Below are 19,957 nucleotides of genomic sequence, written 5' to 3'. Positions count from 1 at the left end.
CACCGGCCAGCAGGAGTCGGCATTGTCGGCGTGAAACCTTCGGCACGGATGATTGTGATCGAGAGAAGCAACGCAGTTGGATGATCTGGATGATCCTCTAGATCTGGACCAAGGCGCGCTGGCATGCGCAGAGGAGACGCCGGAGTCGAAGTTCCGCAGTCTCAGCTGCCTCCTACAGTCAGCGCCGGCGCCCTTGATAATACCGACAGAGTGGAAATGTGATCCAGCCTGGTCCCCTGGGCTGGGAGCCGACGAGCAATCGAAGATGGGACTGTCGAACATCGTCTCGTCTCGTCAGCGCGAGCAGGGGCGGTGCCAGGGTCACCAGCATCGCGCCTTCCCAAGATTGCCCGGTGAGGAAAAGTCTGCCTGTCCGACGGTGCCTTTTGCCAAGTTCGCGTCGAATCACCAAAGAACATTCGGCTTGCACTTCGCTGCGCGGTGCTGCATGCTTGACGAGAAGCCTGTCGCTCACTCAATTTTAGGCTCTGCAAACGCGTATCGGGTGCCCATCACGTCTGTCCCCGTCACAGTCACAACCAGCGACAACGACTCGCGCGTTCGATCTCTGCTTTCGTGAACGTGTCTGAGCGAATGGGAGCATCTGGCGACCTTTTACACGTCACCGACTGGGCATTAGTGCCACTCACCACAGGCTCCGAGTCTCTGAGAGAGGCCACGGCTCACGCACGGCTGTTGTTCCTTGCGACCAGACCAGACAGCCTGCACATTCGCTGCGCTGGCGGTTGTTACTTTCACACACAGTTCAGGCTCGTCTCCGGCCTGCCTGTGCTCGTTTTCGCCTTGCTGAAGTCGGCACAATTGTTCATGGTTTCTGGCCTGGGATCTACGTCTCACTCTACACCTTCCCGCAATATTTCCCGCCTTCATTTGCGCAAGACGAGACGCTTTCGCCAGCCCTGCCGGCATCCCTCGACAATCTCCCCGCAGGTTGTCGCGCCTTCCGCACACCTAAAAAGACCAGCCTCGAGATCGTGAGAATCGCACAGGATTTCGCCGTGTTTTGTTACCGCGAGTCCGCGACGCAGCGCCCCGGACCGTTGTTAAACAACCTGCCTTCCGGATACGGTAGCGAGCCTCCTTTTGAGACCCTTTTGACCGCCAAAGCATTGACCTGTCTCATCGCTCTCGAGGGGCCCACTAAAGCCCGACAAGTCAAGCCACGACCCGCGCTATCTCGGCACTGGTCCTTTTGATCGACTGCTAACGGAGACCATCCTTTCGGGTACCCTTCCGCCAACCGTCAAACTGGACTCCCTTCTCTCGAGCTTGTTGGACCACATCATCAACACCAACTCTCCAGGCCATCGCCGTTTACACTCCTTTGCATCTCTTACCCGGCCCTTGAACTTCCTAACCGTTTCGCATCTCTATCTCTATCCTTAATCATCACGCTCTACGGTCGACTTTCTCGACCTTAATACTACACAATCCTCCAGCCCTGGCCTTGACGGCCCCACGACCGAACCACAACGCTCATAAACGTACGCGTTTCAACCTCCTTGACGTGCGCGTGCCCAACCTCCATCTTTGACCCTGACGGCACTAACGCTGCCACAGTCACGAACATCAATCTGAAATCTCTATGCCACGATAGGGTCACCGGACGCAGAGCACTCGCTTCACCATTGAAGCCCTCAAGTCTATCATGACCGTCGCGTATGAAAACATGTCATACCGCGGCTGGTCGAGCAGTTCTCAATCTGCCGTGTGCCTAGAGGACAAGTTCGAGATCATCAAAGACATTGGCGATGGCAGCTTCGGCAGCGTCACGTTGGGCAGAACGAGAGGCGCGGGCGCACATCTCGTTCGACGCAACACATTGGTGTGTATTACACCCGACAAACCCTAGACGGAACCGACCTAACATGCTTCCAATAGGTGGCTATCAAAACCATGAAGAAGACTTTTGAGAACTTCACACAGTGCATSGAACTTCGAGAAGTCATCTTCTTGAAGTCCCTCCCAAACCACCCCCACCTTGTTCCAGCATACGACATTTTCCTCGACCCGCTCAGCAAAAAGCTCCACATTGCAATGGAGTACATGGACGGTAACCTCTACCAATTGATGAAAGCCAGAGATCACAAGCCGCTAGACAGCGGCAGTGTGAAGAGCATTCTATTCCAAATCCTCGAAGGCTTGGAGCACATTCACGACCACCACTTCTTTCACCGCGACATCAAACCGGAGAATATTCTGGTCTCCACTTCCGCCCCCGACACAGGCAACACGTTCCGACGATACTCTGCACTCGTCACACCGCCTTCAACGCCTCCAGCATATTCGATCAAGATCGCAGACTTTGGACTGGCCAGGGAAACACACTCACGGGTACCGTATACGACTTACGTGTCAACAAGATGGTATCGCGCGCCCGAGGTGCTCCTGCGAGCGGGCGAGTACTCTGCACCTGTCGACATCTGGGCTATCGGTGCAATGGCTGTGGAAATCGCCACGCTGAAGCCTCTCTTCCCGGGAGGCAATGAGGTTGACCAGGTGTGGAGAGTTTGTGAGATCATGGGCAGTCCGGGCAGCTGGGTCAGCAAGCACGGCAACAAGGTCGGCGGTGGTGAGTGGAAGGACGGCATCAAGCTCGCACAGAAGCTAGGCTTCTCATTCCCGAAGATGGCACCACATTCTCTGGAGACCGTGCTTCCGGCACCACAATGGCCAGCAAGCCTGACCCACTTCGTCACCTGGTGTCTTATGTGGGACCCCAAGGTACGACCGACGTCTAGGCAAGCTCTAGAGCATGAATACTTCYAGGATGCGGTTGATCCTTTGCGACCAAAGAGCAGCACGAGGGTGCTGGGACGGAAGTCCTCTTCTGCGCTAAATGGCAACTCCGACACCGAATTGACAACGAAGACGGCATCTTGGTTCCGCAAGTCGCTTGGCGGTGGTGGTGGTCGGGAAAATGTACCTCCACCTGTGCCGGAACATGTGCAGGGCTCGGGGCTTGCATCACCACGACTTCCCAACACATCTGAAGCCTCCGTGGCGTCTACCAAGGTAAAACCTGCCGCAGCGAAGCGGGCAACATGGGCAAATGGGGTTGGCACAGCTGCTCCAATGCCCATCCTTCCTTCCATTCGGCCAATCTCGCCACTGCCCGATTCCTCTACAGCCCAGGCAAATGCTAGGCGAGCCGTGCCCGCGGACGAGAAGAATGCGAGCAAGAAGATTGGACGCCAGCTGTCTGTCAACTCACAGGGCAACCATTATGCCGAGCTTCATCGCCTGGAGGCCGAGCGTGCTCTCACTGGTGCGAACGAACTCAAATCTCCAACTAGCAGTCAGASGGAGAGCTTCTTCTCGCACTTGCGAAAGCGAGCTCGCAGGTTGTCTGGACGTACCCCGGGCCCCATGTCGCCAAGCATGGAAGATATCGAGGCCAATGCCGGATGCGCTCCATGGGCAGCGAATCGGCAGTCTACACAGGAAGCGCAGCCTATAGCTCCTTCTGCCGCAGACCCTTCCACAGATCCCAATTTTGCTGAACTAGATCGAGCTCTACAAAGCGTTCGATACAGTCTGGACGCCGCTGCTCATGCGGGCAACAATCAGCCAAAAGTTCCGACCCGCATCTCGAGCAAYCCGACTCTGAAGCGCCATCACTCACTACCACAGAGTGTTGACGACAAAGTTTCTGGCACAAACCGAGCAAGAAGGTCCCTCCGACCTGCACCCAACAGCAGGTATGAGACTCCTTGTGAGGAAGACGAGCTCTTGGACGAGGTGATCACCTCGGCGCATGTGGCTGCTCAACAACTCGACATTCATAGCCACCAGCAAGCGCGTCCACCCATTCCACATGTGACCTCGGAGCCCACCTACTCCGTGCCATATCTTACGCCGTCACACTCCAAAGACCACATGAATGTCGACCTGGCTCCGGAAGAGTACGCCCAGACGCAGGCCATGGACATCCCACCACCTCGCCCACAACAGAAGAACGGGTTGGACCCTCAATGGCCCACTCCACCATATGACGAGAATGATTGGGCAGCTGCAGCTGCGGCAAGCATCTTCGCCACGCAACGCGCTTACCAGTAGGCGTTTACGAACGGTCCATGCTGAATAACGAGACTCACCACGCTTGAGTTTGCATGTGTTGTCATCGTAATCATTTCATTTGTTCTTGCATTGTTCTGGCGCTCGGAAGTCAATACTATCATCAGCATCCTCCTGGAGTTTGGCGGCAACGGCGAATACCAGCATCACTCGCTCTAGAAAGTGCCGATTTAGCGCTCGTTTTGAAATCATTTACTGGATCCAGGTCTTCTGGATGGAACCACTCAGGCTTTTTGCCATTTTCGTTATTCATATATTCTTTTTAGGGCTGGCTCTGAGGGCGCCACCGGGAGGAAACGTGTGTACAGGGCGGGGCAAGAGGAAAAGGTGGAGATGAAGCGTTGTGTTTATGTATTACCGTTCGAGACACTGCTCTTTGCTGGCAGATGTCGAAGCAGATTGCTGGATACCCCCAAGAGCGCGTTTACAGCGGTGGTTTTTGACTTGGGAGATTTGGGCGTGCTACGTCTAGACTCGCTGCACTGTGTGCAGCACGAAATATTAATTACTGAGAAACACGCTCCAGTCTCTCGAATGTTTGTTTGTTCATGGTGAATTGTCATTCCTGTGTTTGCTCGTTTCTGTGCCTTGTCTGCCAGCGTCTCGCGGTTCCTCTCGAGTGAAATTTTGACACAACCTCACGTCACCTGGAAGGCTAGAGCACGCGTCGCCATCGCCATTTCCCGTCCAACACTACCGCCGACACCGAACTTGACTCGATCCTCCTGCCAGTGATGGAGTGAAGAAACAAAGACTTTCTCATGGCTCCTTACACCAACATTCCGCTCTCGCCTGCGGAGCTGTCCTATCTTCACAATTCGCTTGCTCAAGATCCTCCCATCAGACCGGATGGCCGCGAGCCAACGCAATTTCGCCCATTGGTCGCAGAGACGGACATTCTACCTTCTGCCAACGGTAGTGCACGGATATGTTTCGCYGATGGCACTGAAGCGATTGTGGGAGTAAAAGCGGAAGTCGAAAAGAGCCGGACTCGGAGAGGCGTCGCTGGAGAGGGCGCAGACGAGGGCATCGATGTCGACATGGGAGATACAAATGCAGACGATGGGAACAATGCCAGCCAAGGACAGGGTGAACACTCGTGGCTAGAAATTGCCATTGAGATCCCCGGCATACGCGACGATGATGCATTGCCAGTGTTTCTGTCAGCCATGCTCACCGAGGCCCTCTTGGCGGACGGCGAGCTCAAGGATCGCCTGTGGATCAACAGTCGATTCCACTGGCGTCTGTATGTTGACGTACGTGGAAATGCCCCCGGCGCGAAGGAACTGGGGCGATGATTGCTGATACGGTAAGCTGTGCAGATTCTCCTCCTCTCTCAACCTCTCTCATATCCTCTGCCATTACTCTCCTTGACCACTCATCTGGCACTACTCGCAACCCGCATGCCGGCGTTGATCTCAGAGAAGGATGAGGATCCGCTGTTCAATGACGATTGGGAAGCGTCCACACATCTGTTCCCACGGGACGCCAAGGGAGTGGCAACGACGAAGCCGCCCGTTACACTACTTGTCATGACGGTGGGTTCAAACATCATATTTGATCCGAGCCAGGAGGAGCTTGCGGTTGCGGATGCCGTGGTGGCGATTTCGGCAGCGCAAGACAAGTCGGGCAGTTTGAGGATGGTCGCACTCCGCACTGTCGACCCACCTTCTCGACTCACGGCGGCTGGCGTGCCAAACAACTCAACCTCAACCACTGGACTCTCTGCTGCAGATGTGCTGGAGTTGAGAGAGAAGGACGCAGGAATGACCGTGTGGCGCCCTCCACGCGGCGGCATGGGAAGAACGCAGATTTCACAGATCATCAAGGCTGTGGTAGCCACAGACGGCGTGGGTAGCGAGGTCATGGAAGGACTTCAGAGCGTGGACGTCTGAGGCCTTGCTATGCTTCCATGGGATGATGGCACGCAAGAGTGGAATATCAAAGCTTGGAAAGGCCTCTACATATTCGCAATTGCAAAAATTCCATGAACGAGCCGCTGTTTCGATTGCCGTCATATCTGCAGAGGACGTCTGCTTTGCAACTCTGTGAATGCCTTTACGCCTTCGCAGATGCGACCGAATGCACATATCTCATCAATGCTTCATAACCATGCCTTTCAAGTCGACACCTCCTGTCCGCAAACGCCTCGCTCCTAAAATCGATCAAATCACTTCAAAGAGTGGTCTTGAACATCGCGTTCAGATGTGGCGCCGAAGAAGTGTGGTTTTCGGCTCCGCTCGTTGAAGGACGACGGACAAGCTCAGGGGTAGCCTGCTCGTCAAAGTCCTGCGAGTCCTCAATCTCTTTCACCGCGGGTGTCACTCTCCAATGATGGCCGTGGCCCTCAACGGGCATTACATTGGTCCTGAAGCCCCGTGGAATCATGTCGTGCTTCAAGCTCCAGCCTGCCCGTCGGCACAACTCGAACACAACATCGTCACAATCGCCGAGAAGCTGAATGTCGAACTCGACGTGTGTAATGGCCTCCCTCGAAATGTAGATGTGCGGGATAACATGTGGGAGGTAGTTTGGCATCTCGCTCACGGGTGCCACCTTGAGGGACGTACCGATCACAATTACAAGATCTGCTGCTTGCGCGTCGCGGTCCGTAAAGCGATCGAAGAAGTTGTTTGGGAGCTGTTCTCCAAAGAATGTGATGTCTGGTTTCATCACACCTGGTTGTGGGATGTCGTCGTCTTCGCCCGAGTCGTCTGAGTCGTTGAGTTTGCTGCGTTTCTGTGGTCGCTTGGACACGCTGGCTGTCTCGCTAATCTCCTCGATGCAGCGCTTACATCTGGCGATTTCTTTGTTGCGGATTTCGGCGAAGATCTCATTGCCCGGAACCTTTACTTTGCACCGCCTGCACGATGCGGTCGCAAAACTACCATGGCATTGTATGAGACGATTGTCATGGATGCCCGCCAAGGCCTCAAGGTTGTCGATGTTCTGAGAGTAATTCGTCTTTTTGATTGTCAGTTCAGGCCTGCTAAATTCGGGAAGATGAAGTAGAACTGTACCTGTAAGCGATCCTTGTCCTGGAGAAGACGGATGAAGGCGTGTGTTGGGGAAATTCCCTGTTTCTCGTCTGGGAGTATGTCGCCAGCCAAGTTGTAGAATACGCTAGGGTCATCGTCGAAGGTGTGAATGTCAAAGACTTCTTCTGGTTCGAAGTAGCCCATGGCCACGAGCTTGGTGTAGAAGCCGTTGTCCTTGGATCTGAAGTCTGGGATTCCAAGTGAAGTCGAGATCCCGGCGCCAGTAATGACGAGGATGTTTTTGCATGATTTCAGCAGATTGGCAGCGTCGTCAATAGTGTTGTATTCCGCTATGAATGAGCGTGCGGTCAGTAGAGCCTTTCGAGTCGCGCATTACGTGACTTACGAAGCTTCTTGCGTTTCCAATATGTGCGCGCGATCGTGCATCCCAGCAATTTGAGAAAGTCGGCCTCATCGATGTCGAGGTCGGGGTCCAGATTGAAGACGATGCCGACACGGCGTGGGTCCACTCCCTCGTTCTCGACGACTTCCTCCAGAAACTTGACTGGGCCCATTTCCATGAGCCGGTCGCGCAGTGCCTTGATCTCCGCTGTGCTGAGGCCTAGCTCGCCATCTGTCTCGCATGTTAGCTAGGCATATTGAGGAGGAAGTTTGTTCATCTGTGTTGCTGTACCATTTTGATATGGAGCCATCTCGAAGTAGTCAGCGTAGTCATTGATGAAAGATTCGCTGTCATCGTCCTCGGCTGATGGCTTCGTGGGCATTTTGGGTAGTGTTGGCAATGTGACAGGCATGGAAGATAAAGTGACGGCGCTGGTGTCATCTTCAGTCAGATCAATCACTCCATGCTTTCTCTTCGCRCTGGGCTCCAGCGACGCGGGCTCTGAGGACATGGTCAGCAATGCAACGAAATTGTGTCTCGAGACCGCGGTGGTGGTGGTGTTTAACTCAACTTCAATGTTGCCGTTCTTGGAGAGTTTGGTGGGGCAATGCCGAGGATTTACCGGCGTTGATTTGCTAGGTACTGTCCTGTCTAATCATTCACTTGCACGCACGTACTAAGTTTGCTTTCAATCAGGTTTGCATGGAGTGATCAGTCCACTGCACGCGCGAATTGTAACCAAATGGACTCTCCCGCACCGAGTATTGCTTCACCTGACCAACCGTCTTTGACTTGGCGCTTGGTGGTGTGTCTCACACCCTTCGCTCGCTGCTGAGGTTTACGGGCTCGTGTACCCATCGTAAGTACTCATTGCTAGACTCAACTTTGCTCAGGCAAGCATGGAGTGTCACCTGTTTGACACAATATCGCGATTCGACGCCTCGCTTCGCCGGGTTTAGTCCATATGTCATGGGAATCGCCCATTCGTAGGAACCGCTGAGGGCCTACGACTCTTTCTGCCATCCGACGTACTCGGCGTAATGTGACAATCGGATTACCCAATGCTCTCGCCCCATAACTGTGGTGGCATGCGCAGGATATCATTGCGGACGGTGAGCCATATCAACTTGGGCCAAGCCACTTTCTCAGGCCAGACTCGCGGACGACTGCCAACTCGACTCGGGCGGATACCGCAATGAAGTGCATCAGCTTCACCCACTCTCGCTCGGTCGGCGTCGAGAAGTTCGTCAAATGATGATCAGAAGGGCGTTGCAGTTAAAACTCCTTCACCATGTCGTGGAGTTTCTCTTATCGCCCCTTTGCATTCGAGGTCAGACTTTGCATACCATAGACGGCCGCTTCGATCTGATGCAAGCGATGCGCTAGAGATACAGGATGCATGGCCGTGTGGGGACTGGAGAGCGGATGCTGTTTGATCTACGGCAGTGGCTTGGTCTTTTCTGGGGTGATGTCAACGAACTCGGAGCCGTCGGCCATTCGTCGTCGCTTGCCGCCGCCCTATCCGGAAGGTACCTCGAATCGACAGGACGACCCTGCTGCGTCTCCCTGCTGCGTCTCGCATCCATGGTTCACATACTCTGCCCTCGTGTTTCACCGTGCCGTTCCACAGATTCTTGTTTAGAAGCCTCTTAACGTCCAACATTGACAGCTATAGCTGCGCCAGGAACAGCGSGATAGCGAATACTACTCCACACATATAAATACCGTCAGCATGCCGATCATCCGCAACCCGTTTCGGAAGCAAGATGAGAACGTGCGACCAACAACGGCGCATGAAGAGAGTGTCGAGAAGAATGGCAGCAAGCCCAACGAGACGAACGGCCGGGATCCGGTGGAATACAAGCTGAGTGGTGAGTGAGCATGGATGGATGGACAGCATGGGCACATCCATGGCTCATCGCGGTCGTGCGCTGACTGCGCATTCGCAAATGCAGAGATAAACGACTCGGGAGTTTATCTACCCCCTTCGCCAACGGAGAAGAAGAGCTTTTGGGGCACGACGTCCTCAAGGTCGACCACATCGTCGTCAATTCACCGATGCGCTTTCAATGAGGGAGATCAATTTAGTATCTCACGTGAATCCTTCGACTCATATCGCAGATCATTCGTAAGTYGTGCAGCAGTCGCACAGCAGAATGGTTGTCTGTTAACGCCTATCAGGACATTTCAGCAAGATCGCCAGTTATACAACCCAGCGAAGGCCGGCCACGGGCATCTCTAGACAGCCGAACATTTCAACCACTGCCTCGCTCTTCCAATTCATACCAGCGCCCACTGCAGGTACCGCAGACACAAGAGGAGGACCGATTCGAAGATGTCAACATTGACGATCCCAAACCCCAGGCTCCCAAGAAGCGAGGATTGTTTGCGCGCATGGTGGATAGCGTAGACCATTCGGATACTGTCAACCGACCTACATTGAATAATGACAAGGCCATGCCATGGCACCATTTGACCAGCAGGAAACGAGGTCAGAGTGGCCAGGGTGCTGAGCTTGGGAGCATTCCCAAGCGCGAAAGCACACCCAAGCCAGAGAAACAAGTCGAGCCGCAGCAGAATCTGGAGCAGATCAAGGAGCAAACTCCTACAGTATCAGCAAAACCAGAGCACCCCCAGGCGCCAGAAATCAGAGTCGATTCTTGAGCAGGTTCTCCGAGCATCTAGATTATTTGTAGTGATGGGACCAAGAATGATCAAATGCATGGGACTTTGGGGCTTGGGAATGATGCAGAGGCTGAATGAAGCCCAATGCTTGGATGAGAAATGAATACGAATAGTAACAGTGGCCTAATGTTTCTGGCTGCGGCAGTACATAGCTAGTGAATCTTGCCACTTGCTACGCGGCATCCACTGCTGCCATTCTATATGAAATCGGGTCGAGGTCTGCCTTCCCCCTTTAGTCTAGTACATCTCGTTTCCTGAGTCCACTATCGGCGAAATCAAAACCGTATATTCTCATCATTCAGTGAAGCCGTTCCCATGTTGCCCACACCGGAACGCCACGCATTGTAATCAGTAACCCCAGCCTGTCGTTCTGCCATCACTGCTTCAAACTGAGACCGTTTGCTACTTCGTCCTACCTTACTCGCGCTCCTGGCGGGCATCGGCTTCATTCCGAAGCTCATACGCTAGGTCAAAGCATTCGGATAAAAGTGCCGACACACTCCCTTGGCCTTCTGGTATGTCGTCGCCAACCATGAATTTGCCGTCCTTCTTCATATTATCGATCGAGGTCAACTTCATGCTGTACGGGTACAACTCTCGAGGGCTGTCCACACCTCCGGAACGCTGAACTTCCAGCAAGCATCGCTTCAGCGTCTGCAGCTGGTTATAGATAGGTAGCAAAGCCTCAGACACTGGTTCCGAGGCAATGATGTACTGGTAGATGAAGGCATACCCCTTTCTGAGGAGGTAAAGCAGTGTCCTTTGCGCGTGGAGATCGGCGGGCTTGCCCTCGGCATCAATGARGTTACCCTCCACCCGTGATTCATCGACTCGGTCAAGTTGTCGCTGGTAATCGTACAAGTCCGTCTCGCGGAGTGACCATGCCTGTGTGAGATTCATGTGCTCCAGCGCATTCCTGATTTTGAGTAGTTTGTCGAACTGGTCCTTGAAGCGCTCGTCAATTTTTCCTTGCCTGTGAGATGACTGGTTAGCAACAAGCTGAGCAGCGAGCGGGGCTGAGAGTGAGCGCACTTGGCCTCAATGACTTCGACCCAGAGTAGGCACCGAGCCAGCAGTGATCTCACTACTGTAGGTCCGTCTTTCTCAATACCCTCGGACAGGCTAATGGCTGCCAACCGTTCAGCATACACCTCTTCCGCAGTCTTTCCTTCGTGTGATATGCCTTCCGCATGAAGTTCAGTCTGGATTTGAAAGAGCTGCTGCGAAAGATCTTTGACCTCGTCTTTGGGATACTGCCACTTGTTAGAATAGCGATACTTGGTAACAGCGCTTCGCCAACCAACCTTTGACCGTGCGTTGCATGCTGAGAGTGACCGTAGCAGCGACACAAGTTTCTCGTATGTCCGCATATCCTTCTCGTCCATAAGAGCCAGTGGCGCCTTCAATTCTTTCAAAGTAACCTTGCAGAGGTTGATTCTTGCCTCAAGTAAGGTAAGAAGATGCTCCGAATGCTCATTCCTGCTCCGCTCAATCGTTTGCTGCCATTTGTCGAGATGGTCGCTGATGCTCCTGAGATCGGCAGGCAAGTAGAAGGCAGCCTCTTTGAGATGGTCTAATAACCGCTTGACGGTGGAAACGCAGGTGTAGATTGCGGGAGCCTCGCGATTGCGGCCGATTGTCAGGAAGAAGAGAGAGATTAACCGAAAGCAATCATCCAAGACCGTGTCCACCCGATTCTGTTCATCGCGCTTGTCGATACGGATCTCGTTCAGCTGCTCCACTTGCTCCACGAGTTGCGTGTAGTACTTGACCACATCTGCACTCTTCACGTAGGTGCTGCGGTCCTGCTTGAGAAGCGAGAGATGGTCGCGAATGACGAGGATGCGATCGAGAATGGGCTGCTCCTTGGGATCGAGCGGGATCCGCTGGAATGGAGAGTCGGTCATGGCTGGGCGTGTGTTTCAGAGATTGTCAGTAGGAAAAGAGATGTACTGGATGAAGAAGCCAGAGTGCTTATCCAACAATTGCGCATGTGGTCACGAGCGCGGCGAATGCATTGACACAATCTATTGATGACATGAGATGCCCTTCCCCGCAAAGAACGAAGAGCGAATTGCCGCAACTTCGCCCTGCAACCTCGCCTGGTGTTCTGCAGGGATGATCACGATTCACGGCTTGCTGGACGTCGAAATCGACTTTGCATTGATCCTCGATTGTTGCTAGAGAGTTCGAAGGTCCATCAAGTCGTTGAAGTGAATGCGGTTCCGTTCGGTAGCAACCTAAGTCTTCCTTGTACACGGCTCGGCAGTCACGATGGAGCTGCGTGATGACATCCCGGTGCATACCGACGCCTTCATCAAACACYGAGCTGCGTTGTGTAGCATTTGGTCAGGTTCTGACGTGCCTGATCATGTCCACTGTCCTCCGCAATCACTGCTCGACGCAGTCCCGGGTGACTGCACGTTGACTTGGAACTCGAAAAAGCAGTTAGGTTACCTTCCAGAATAGAAGCCCGGAAGGCCTTCTCTCATCAGCTCGAACTATCGGAACTGCCTTGCAAAACACACAAAATAGCATCTCATAATAAGGTACCTACCTGTGGGTAATGATCCAGGGAGAGGTGCGCAAGAAAGATTGTGCAGGCAGCTTACCTCAGTCCTGCCTCCTTCCCGGGCGCTCCTCTGAAAGTTCACGTGTGACTTCCGAGGTTTGACTTCGTCCGAACTCCAATTGGCAACCTCACACTCATCACACCCTCACTATAAGGTACCTTTTGTGTGTGGTAAGGTAGGTAGGTAGGCACGCCCCGGTTTTCTGTCTAGAATCGAGGCAAACATAGGGCTCGGAACCAGAATCCCGAAAAAGAGTCGGGCTTAGTCATCTAATAGCGAGTGCCAAGCACGCACCTACCTGCGTCAAACTACGAACCACGAAAAGTTCACATCACCGCACATCAATCGAGAAGAAGGTATCGCCGCTCTTCGACACCGCAAAGTCGCCCACATACTAATACCCGACAGACCTCTACGACCCGAGCGTATTGGCATCTCACTCTACAACCCTCAAAAACCGTCAAAATGTCCAACGCCGAGCTCGCAACCTCTTACGCTGCCCTCATCCTCGCGGATGACGGTGTCGAGATCACCGTACGAAACCCTCCCACCTCAGACTGCGCATGGTCGCGCATACCAAGAGCAGTGTTCTAACATCTCAATCCTACAGGCCGACAAGCTCCAGTCGCTCATCTCCGCCGCCAAGGTCCCCGACATTGAGCCCATCTGGACTTCGCTCTTCGCCAAGGCCCTCGAGGGCAAGGATGTCAAGGAGCTGCTCCTGAACGTCGGATCTGGAGGTGGTGCTGCCGCCGCCCCAGCTGCCGGTGGTGCTGCTGCTGCTGGTGGCGCCGCCGCCGAGGCTGCCCCAGAGGCCGCCAAGGAGGAGGGTAAGTCGGTCCCAATACCCAGACAGCGCGTACATGCCACTGACACCTTTTCTTGCAGAGAAGGAGGAGTCCGACGAGGACATGGGCTTCGGTCTCTTCGACTAAGCGCATCATATCTCCACAACGTGATACGAGGGCAAAACTGGCAGCAGTGGGAGGAAGGCTTAGACAGTGCGGTCAATGATCACAGGGCGGGTCCGATGGAGATGAATTCGGAGCATGCCGACGGCAATGTCCATGGTCATGGTACAATACCGCTACAATTAAGCGCAAGCCCAATTGCTCGCCACACCATACTGCCCCATTGTCTACGTTCTCGTTTGCCATTTCGATCGTTACACTTGTGTCAACTCGCCCATATGTCCGATGTCCAACTCCGTTCCATGCAAGTATTGTTACACGTATAATCATCATACGGTCGTGTGCTCCCGAGTCCCGCACGTTCCCAATTCCTTGCGCCTGTCTCTTCCATTGAAATGCCATCATGCTCGCTGCAGCGCCCAATAAATAAATTTCACTCATATCCTCATCTTCTTGGGTATCCCGGTGGTGGTAACATTGCATCTGTTCTTGATGGACCGGATCGACCAGGTCCTGGAACAAATTGGGTAGGGTAAAACTCGGGGGAGTTAAACGCCGTACTAGGCGTTGGTGGTACTGTGGCCTGCACCGCTGGACCGAGGGCTGCGCCCAGGGGCGTGGCAGGAACTGGAGGGATGTAACTCGTTTGAAGCGCCAGACTCGTGTTGAGATTTGGTAAAAAGCCTCCATGAAGTCCAGCAGTCGGAGGTGGCTTTGCATGAGTGGTCGGTACAGTATATGTTGAAGCTTGCAAAGACTGCGCCACGGCATTATTAGCATCCTTGACGGCGTATTGGACAGGCTTGAGGTTGTGCTTGACGTTGCCAATATCAATGCGATTGTGTGCCAACGACATGATTTCTCCGGCAAAGTTGGCCCAATCCTAAATTTCTCGTTAGTTAAGGACAGACAATTCATTGCTTGCAGACACAATTTGACTTACCTTCGAGAAGCTCTCCGTAAGCTGTCGGAACTCAGAGAGGTACCGAGCAGGATCCCCTACCCGCATAACTTTCAAACGCGACATGAGTTTGTTGTTCGTTGCGATGACGAAGTCACATTTGTTGACTGCCTGCGCGTACTGGTGCGCCGAACGAGAATGGCCGGTCTTGTCCGCGCTGAGTTTCCTCGAAGCCAGCTCCGCACGGACTGGAGGTAGAATTTGCAAGGCGAGATCGCAACAGACCTTCAACTTTCGGTACAGTCTATCAGCGCTGTCCTCTCCTTCGGACTGAGAAATGCCGCTCCGCATAGTATTGCTCCGAGAAGAAACATTACTATACGATGAAAGACCGCCCATGGCGTCGTTCATGCGCGGAGTCGCCCCTCCCGTGGACGTCATCGTGTTACTGCGGCTACCATTTGTATGTAGAGGCACGGGCGGTGCTGGCGCCCCTCGAAAACTGGTGCTACCCCCTGAGCTTGGCAGGATTGTGGCTCCTCTCCTTCGATTGCTCGAGGACCGCGCCTGAGTCGGTGTGACAGTACGACTACTCCAAGCATTTGATGCCCGCAGAGTTTTGGCCGGCAAGGTTTTGGTGTGGAAGCCCAGCATTTGACAAACGTTCCGCGCCTCGATAAGGGTACTGTAAGCTGTATTGATCACACATCGTACGTGAAATGCATCAACACGCCTTGCCATTTGCTGTCGATTTCGGTGAAGCTCTTTGATGACCTGAACATAAAGCGTCAACGCCGTAGTGGCCGTACGCGTGACCGACATGAGAAGAGCAGGTTCAAGCTCGATGTGGTCTTCAGTAATGCCGTCCGCACCATTCAAGAGCCGGTCGAGCTCCTCCACGTGAGCATTAGCGCCATACAGTTGTCGTTCCAGGGTCGAGCGCTTCGGCGATCCGCTACTTAACTGCTGGGCGACGTCGGCGATCGGCCTATAGAGATAGAAAAGCATCAAGAGGACGCGCTTGACCACTTTGATGGAGCTCATCGTTGGTGCGCGCGAGTCGCGGGACTCTGGAAGACTTGCAAGCTTCCGGGTCAACAGAGCACGACTCACAGGCCCGTCAACTGGACTGACGGCGCCTGACGACGTCTCGCCACCACTACCAATCGCCAAGTGTCCATTGAAGCTGGAGGTCACGCTTGTTGCACGCGAGTGGGGAGGCGTTAGTGTTGGCGCCTGAATTGAACGTGCTGACAGCTGTGAAGAAATCTCGCCCGTCGTGGTATTCTTGCGCGGCACATAGCCTTGCCTTCGATTCCGCATGTTGGCAGATGCGACAGACTCACTCCTGCTTCGGTTGGTGTCCAGTCCAGTAGTCAGCAAAGGGGTAACTCCCGGTCTTCGACCAATATGAGAGGCTGATGACAGTCCTCGGGCATGGTTCCTTGCTGGAATGGGCGGAACATTCWCGGGTGGGGACTCCGCTCTGAGATCGAGACCCTGGACATTCTCTATACCGCTGATGCTGGGCCGCACCGGAAACCGTCCACCGTGTGCTCCTCTCCTGGGAGGACGTGGAGTTTCGGCACTGCTCGCACTGCAGAGTTCAGCATAAGGTGATGGATGGGAAAGCCTGAATCAACGCACCTGAAGTCGTCCTCGGAGTTTGTCCTCAGTCTCTCTCGCATCACTGTCTTCATATATCGCTTGACCTGCTGACACATATCCTTATCCTTTTCGGATTCGACTGACGGATTCCTCCGGTCTGTCTTTAACGCTTCGGGAGGTGGAAACTCGATCGGGTTCTCGTCGAACTTGAGCTTCACCAGATTCATCTCACCTAGAGCATATGGCAGACGCTTGAWCTGGTTCCGCGCAACGGCTAAGAATTTGAGGTTCGTCATGTTCTTGATTTCCTCCGGTATGCCATCGATCGCATTCTTGCTGATGTCCAATATTTCGAGCTTGGCCAGCGTCAAGACCTGCATCTCATTAGCTAACGTATGAACACGGTGTTGTCTCTCAGCTTACAGCTTCGGGAAAGTGCTTCAGCTTGTTCCATCGCAAATTCAGATATCGAAGTCGATCGCACAGGCCGATCTCTAACGGCAAAGCAATGCGCGGATTGTGTGACAGCGCGAGTCTAGAGGCTGTGAGCTGTTGCGCGGATAACCCCTCCCCCTGGTCGCATGTACCTTTCGACTTTGTCCTTGATCAATGTAATAACTTCCACCGGCAGCGCACCAATATTCTTATGGCTCAAGTCCAGCGTCGACCCGGTCTGCGATTCCCGCGGCAATTCCCCAGCGCTGGCCGCCGACGCCTTGGCCTGACGCTCCTCGTCGGCATCGAGCTCATTCTTAACGAACGCGATCAACTCCGGTGCCGTCATAGGCTGTTTAAAAGCCTGGGCTGTCGTGTCGGTCGCCATCTCGGCATGTTCGTAATGGGGTGGAGGGCGGTGTCTACGGAGTGCCTGGGTCTGGATACGGAGGTGATGATGTTGCACGCACGCGTTAGCGGAAGCGGAACCCTTGTCCTTGTCGTGCGTGTGGGTGGTGCCTGCGTTAGTTCTAGCCTTCCCGTGATCAATTCTGCCGGCAAAACGGTAAGATCAGCATTGGTGGCTTTCAAGATCGATATGGTCACCACCTAACAATACACCGACACACCTTCAACACTCGGCAATTCGCGTGTCGCTACTGCCTATTCGGTGATTCCAAGGGCCTCGTCGGCGATCCGTGAGAATCTTTTCGCTGCGAAGATCAGTCTGGCGCCTGTGAAACTTTCACTAGGACCTCCTAATCAAGACCAACCTTTAATACACGAAAGCCATGTCGCTATAGCAGAGAGCGAATGATTTTTCGACACTGTATCTGCAGCAGCAGATCGCCACGCGCACCACTCACTACACGGAGATGGATATCGACAACGTCACTGGAAGGCCTAGCACGGCCAGTCCAGTCTTACATCTCGACATCGCGCGACCCATTCCTGAATCTCTCCATCGAGCACTTCCTGCTGCAAAAGACTGACCCAGAGTCCGCCGTGCTTTTCTTGTACGTGAACAGGCCAAGCATCGTCATTGGAAGAAATCAAAACCCATGGCTGGAAGTCAATCTTGCCTTGTTGAATATCAGCAATGGCCTGCCTGAAAGTGACCCTCCTGGCCTCGGAGTCGTTGATCTTGTCCGTCGACGCAGTGGAGGCGGTACCGTCTTCCATGATGAAGGCAACGTCAACTGGACTGTTATCTGCCCATCTACTTCCTTCACCCGCGACAAGCACGCTGAGATGATGGTGCATGCATTGAGACGCCTTGGCGTAGACAGAGCACGAGTCAATGCCCGTCATGACATAGTCTTGGACCAAGGACAGCAGGGAGCTGAGACTGATCCAGAAGATACTCATAGTACCCCGTACGAGGCCAACAACTTTGACACGCCGCGGCCCTTGAAGGTCTCTGGCTCGGCATATAAGCTCACCAGGGGTCGCGCGTTGCATCATGGAACATGTCTGCTTTCCAGTCCAAATCTCAACGCAATACCTCACTATCTACACTCGCCAGCGAAGCCGTATATGACGGCTCGCGGTGTGGAGAGTGTGAGCTCTCCGGTTGGCAACATTACACTGGGTAATGAAGACTTCATAAGTTCCGTGCAAGCACGGTTCGCCGAGAAGTATAATTGTTCGAAGCAGAATCCTGCAATAGAGGTCGGAGAAGAGTGGCTTGACGAAGACAGTGTTCGCAAAGGCTACGACGAACTTCGAGTGAGTGATGCTTCATGCTGACTTGGGAAGCGATACTGACCCTGGGCAGTCCGATGCATGGACATACTTGCAGACGCCTCAATTCACCATCTCCACAGAGTCGGACGAGGGCATCGATATCGATCTAGAACTTTCCGTCCGCTATGGTGCTATCAACGGTATTACCGTTGACACGGAGGCTGTTCCATCGGAGCCCGACAAGGGCCTCTTGGGGCTGAAGTTGCACGAGATCACGTCTTGGGATTCGTCAATCAATGACGAGAGGGCACTTCGCCAGCTGCAAACATCGCGGAGAACGCGTCTTGTCGAGTGGCTAGAGCACAAATTACCTATAATCAACTAGGAGGAGCATTGTGATATCACGTCGACGTCTTGCACGGCATGCAAATTTCAGCAACGTTGAAATGCTCGGTGCGCTATAAGGTCGCGAGCACACAAATCTGCTGTGATACCTCCATCGCCTAGGTATTCCACGCCCTTTCTAGCGGAGAATCTCGCTCGCCCTGTGCATGGGTCAAGAGCTTTGGCTTATCCCTCTTGCCAAGTATCTAGGGGGAACAAATGCTGTGGACGCTACTGGCACGGGTTGCGTATTCCGGATGTAGATATGTGAACAGTGAAAAGCCTGCCCTTATCCTCACTCATTGTTCGTGGGAATCAAAATTAGGGTCAGGGTTGGGGTTGGGATAGTGCAAACTGTTGGGATGGGACTGATTTGGTGTATCCAACTTSGACATGGCCGTCGCGTTCCCATGCAAGGCATACGTAGTTGCGTTGCCAGTCGGCTCGTATGTGCCTTTCCGCTCCGTCGTATTGTGAGCGGTGTAACCACTACATAGGTCGGAGTTGATGATGGTAAGATGTATGCAAGACATTGAGCACGATACTTTTTTACTGTAAAGGGACACCCWATACTGGAGGCAAATGTTACGGCAGATCTGTCGTGACATCGACTTTCGGTTAATAAGAGGCGTACATCATGACAATAGTGACTGTGTCGAGGAAATTTGGAGAAAAGCTGTTTTGATTATTCCATCACAAGCGAGCTACATGAAGCGTCCATCAGATACCGTCGTAGTTGTTGCATCAAAGCACGCCGCAGACCGCCCAGTGAAGGGCAAACCCACGTCGCAGTCTCAGTGCTTGACTCTACTTTTATTCATCACTTGAACGCCTGCCCATGGCAGAGTATGGAGCCCGACTGCTTTGACACAGCATAGGCGCGAGCGCTGAAGGCCCGCCCAACAAGCCCAAAAGAATCTGGTGAACTCTTCGCACCCAGAATAAGCCCCATCGAGTTACCCGCTCCGACACCAATCTGTAGATTAGTAGAAGGAAGCGGGCAATCGCATATCTATTGACCGCGACGAAGAGTTCTCACAACTGACCTTGAGCCCAACTTGTCTCCTGCACAGATCCCTCCGCCTCCTCCCACCCTTCAACAACACCACAGCGAGGCCGGCTGGACAGGAAGCGCAGACTCATATCATTGTCTCCCCTTGCAGGGCAGCCACCCGAGAGCGACCGGTCTTCAAGTCCAACAGGTCCGAGTAGCGAAGCATCCAAGTGAGAGTCCAAACGGCAGGCGGGCTGGCGGAAGAGGATGGAGGCCGAAGCGAGATGAGTCGCAAAGGTGC

General features: G+C 53.7%; 8 protein-coding genes; 5 read left to right on the top strand and 3 right to left on the bottom strand.

Moving 5' to 3' along the window:
* Positions 1-1,669: 1,669 nt before the first annotated feature.
* Positions 1,670-4,080, top strand: RCC_10454 (related to ser/thr protein kinase IME2; the record flags this gene model as incomplete). XM_023775682.1 has 2 exons in its annotated part: positions 1,670-1,846; positions 1,903-4,080. 2 exons carry the CDS (start codon positions 1,670-1,672, stop codon positions 4,078-4,080), a joined length of 2,355 nt encoding a protein of 784 aa, XP_023631450.1.
* Positions 4,081-4,859: 779 nt separating this feature from the next.
* On the top strand, positions 4,860-5,993 carry RCC_10453 (related to rRNA processing protein; the record flags this gene model as incomplete). XM_023775681.1 has 2 exons in its annotated part: positions 4,860-5,354; positions 5,421-5,993. The coding sequence occupies 2 exons, from the start codon at positions 4,860-4,862 to the stop codon at positions 5,991-5,993; spliced, it is 1,068 nt and encodes a 355-aa protein (XP_023631449.1).
* Positions 5,994-6,273: 280 nt separating this feature from the next.
* Positions 6,274-7,861, bottom strand: RCC_10452 (related to histone deacetylase SIR2; the record flags this gene model as incomplete). XM_023775680.1 has 4 exons in its annotated part: positions 6,274-7,062; positions 7,119-7,426; positions 7,483-7,710; positions 7,771-7,861. The coding sequence occupies 4 exons, from the start codon at positions 7,859-7,861 to the stop codon at positions 6,274-6,276; spliced, it is 1,416 nt and encodes a 471-aa protein (XP_023631448.1).
* A 1,350-nt stretch (positions 7,862-9,211) lies between these two features.
* Positions 9,212-10,143, top strand: RCC_10451 (uncharacterized protein; the record flags this gene model as incomplete). XM_023775679.1 has 3 exons in its annotated part: positions 9,212-9,350; positions 9,435-9,607; positions 9,661-10,143. The coding sequence occupies 3 exons, from the start codon at positions 9,212-9,214 to the stop codon at positions 10,141-10,143; spliced, it is 795 nt and encodes a 264-aa protein (XP_023631447.1).
* A 438-nt stretch (positions 10,144-10,581) lies between these two features.
* On the bottom strand, positions 10,582-12,071 carry RCC_10450 (related to UPF0662 protein C30C2.08; the record flags this gene model as incomplete). XM_023775678.1 has 3 exons in its annotated part: positions 10,582-11,137; positions 11,197-11,417; positions 11,469-12,071. 3 exons carry the CDS (start codon positions 12,069-12,071, stop codon positions 10,582-10,584), a joined length of 1,380 nt encoding a protein of 459 aa, XP_023631446.1.
* A 1,131-nt stretch (positions 12,072-13,202) lies between these two features.
* On the top strand, positions 13,203-13,672 carry RCC_10449 (probable 60S acidic ribosomal protein P1; the record flags this gene model as incomplete). XM_023775677.1 has 3 exons in its annotated part: positions 13,203-13,271; positions 13,348-13,567; positions 13,626-13,672. The coding sequence occupies 3 exons, from the start codon at positions 13,203-13,205 to the stop codon at positions 13,670-13,672; spliced, it is 336 nt and encodes a 111-aa protein (XP_023631445.1).
* A 421-nt stretch (positions 13,673-14,093) lies between these two features.
* RCC_10448 (uncharacterized protein) lies at positions 14,094-16,980 on the bottom strand (the record flags this gene model as incomplete). XM_023775676.1 has 5 exons in its annotated part: positions 14,094-14,531; positions 14,592-16,146; positions 16,197-16,531; positions 16,581-16,692; positions 16,745-16,980. The coding sequence occupies 5 exons, from the start codon at positions 16,978-16,980 to the stop codon at positions 14,094-14,096; spliced, it is 2,676 nt and encodes an 891-aa protein (XP_023631444.1).
* A 425-nt stretch (positions 16,981-17,405) lies between these two features.
* On the top strand, positions 17,406-18,663 carry RCC_10447 (related to lipoyltransferase; the record flags this gene model as incomplete). XM_023775675.1 has 2 exons in its annotated part: positions 17,406-18,320; positions 18,370-18,663. The coding sequence occupies 2 exons, from the start codon at positions 17,406-17,408 to the stop codon at positions 18,661-18,663; spliced, it is 1,209 nt and encodes a 402-aa protein (XP_023631443.1).
* Positions 18,664-19,957: the final 1,294 nt, after the last annotated feature.

The sequence above is a fragment of the Ramularia collo-cygni genome (assembly GCF_900074925.1).
Source record: "Ramularia collo-cygni strain URUG2 genome assembly, contig: RCC_scaffold22, whole genome shotgun sequence".
Lineage (NCBI taxonomy): Eukaryota > Fungi > Ascomycota > Dothideomycetes > Mycosphaerellales > Mycosphaerellaceae > Ramularia > Ramularia collo-cygni.
Note: the sequence above shows the minus strand (reverse complement) of the source record. Positions and strands in the feature narration are given on the sequence as shown.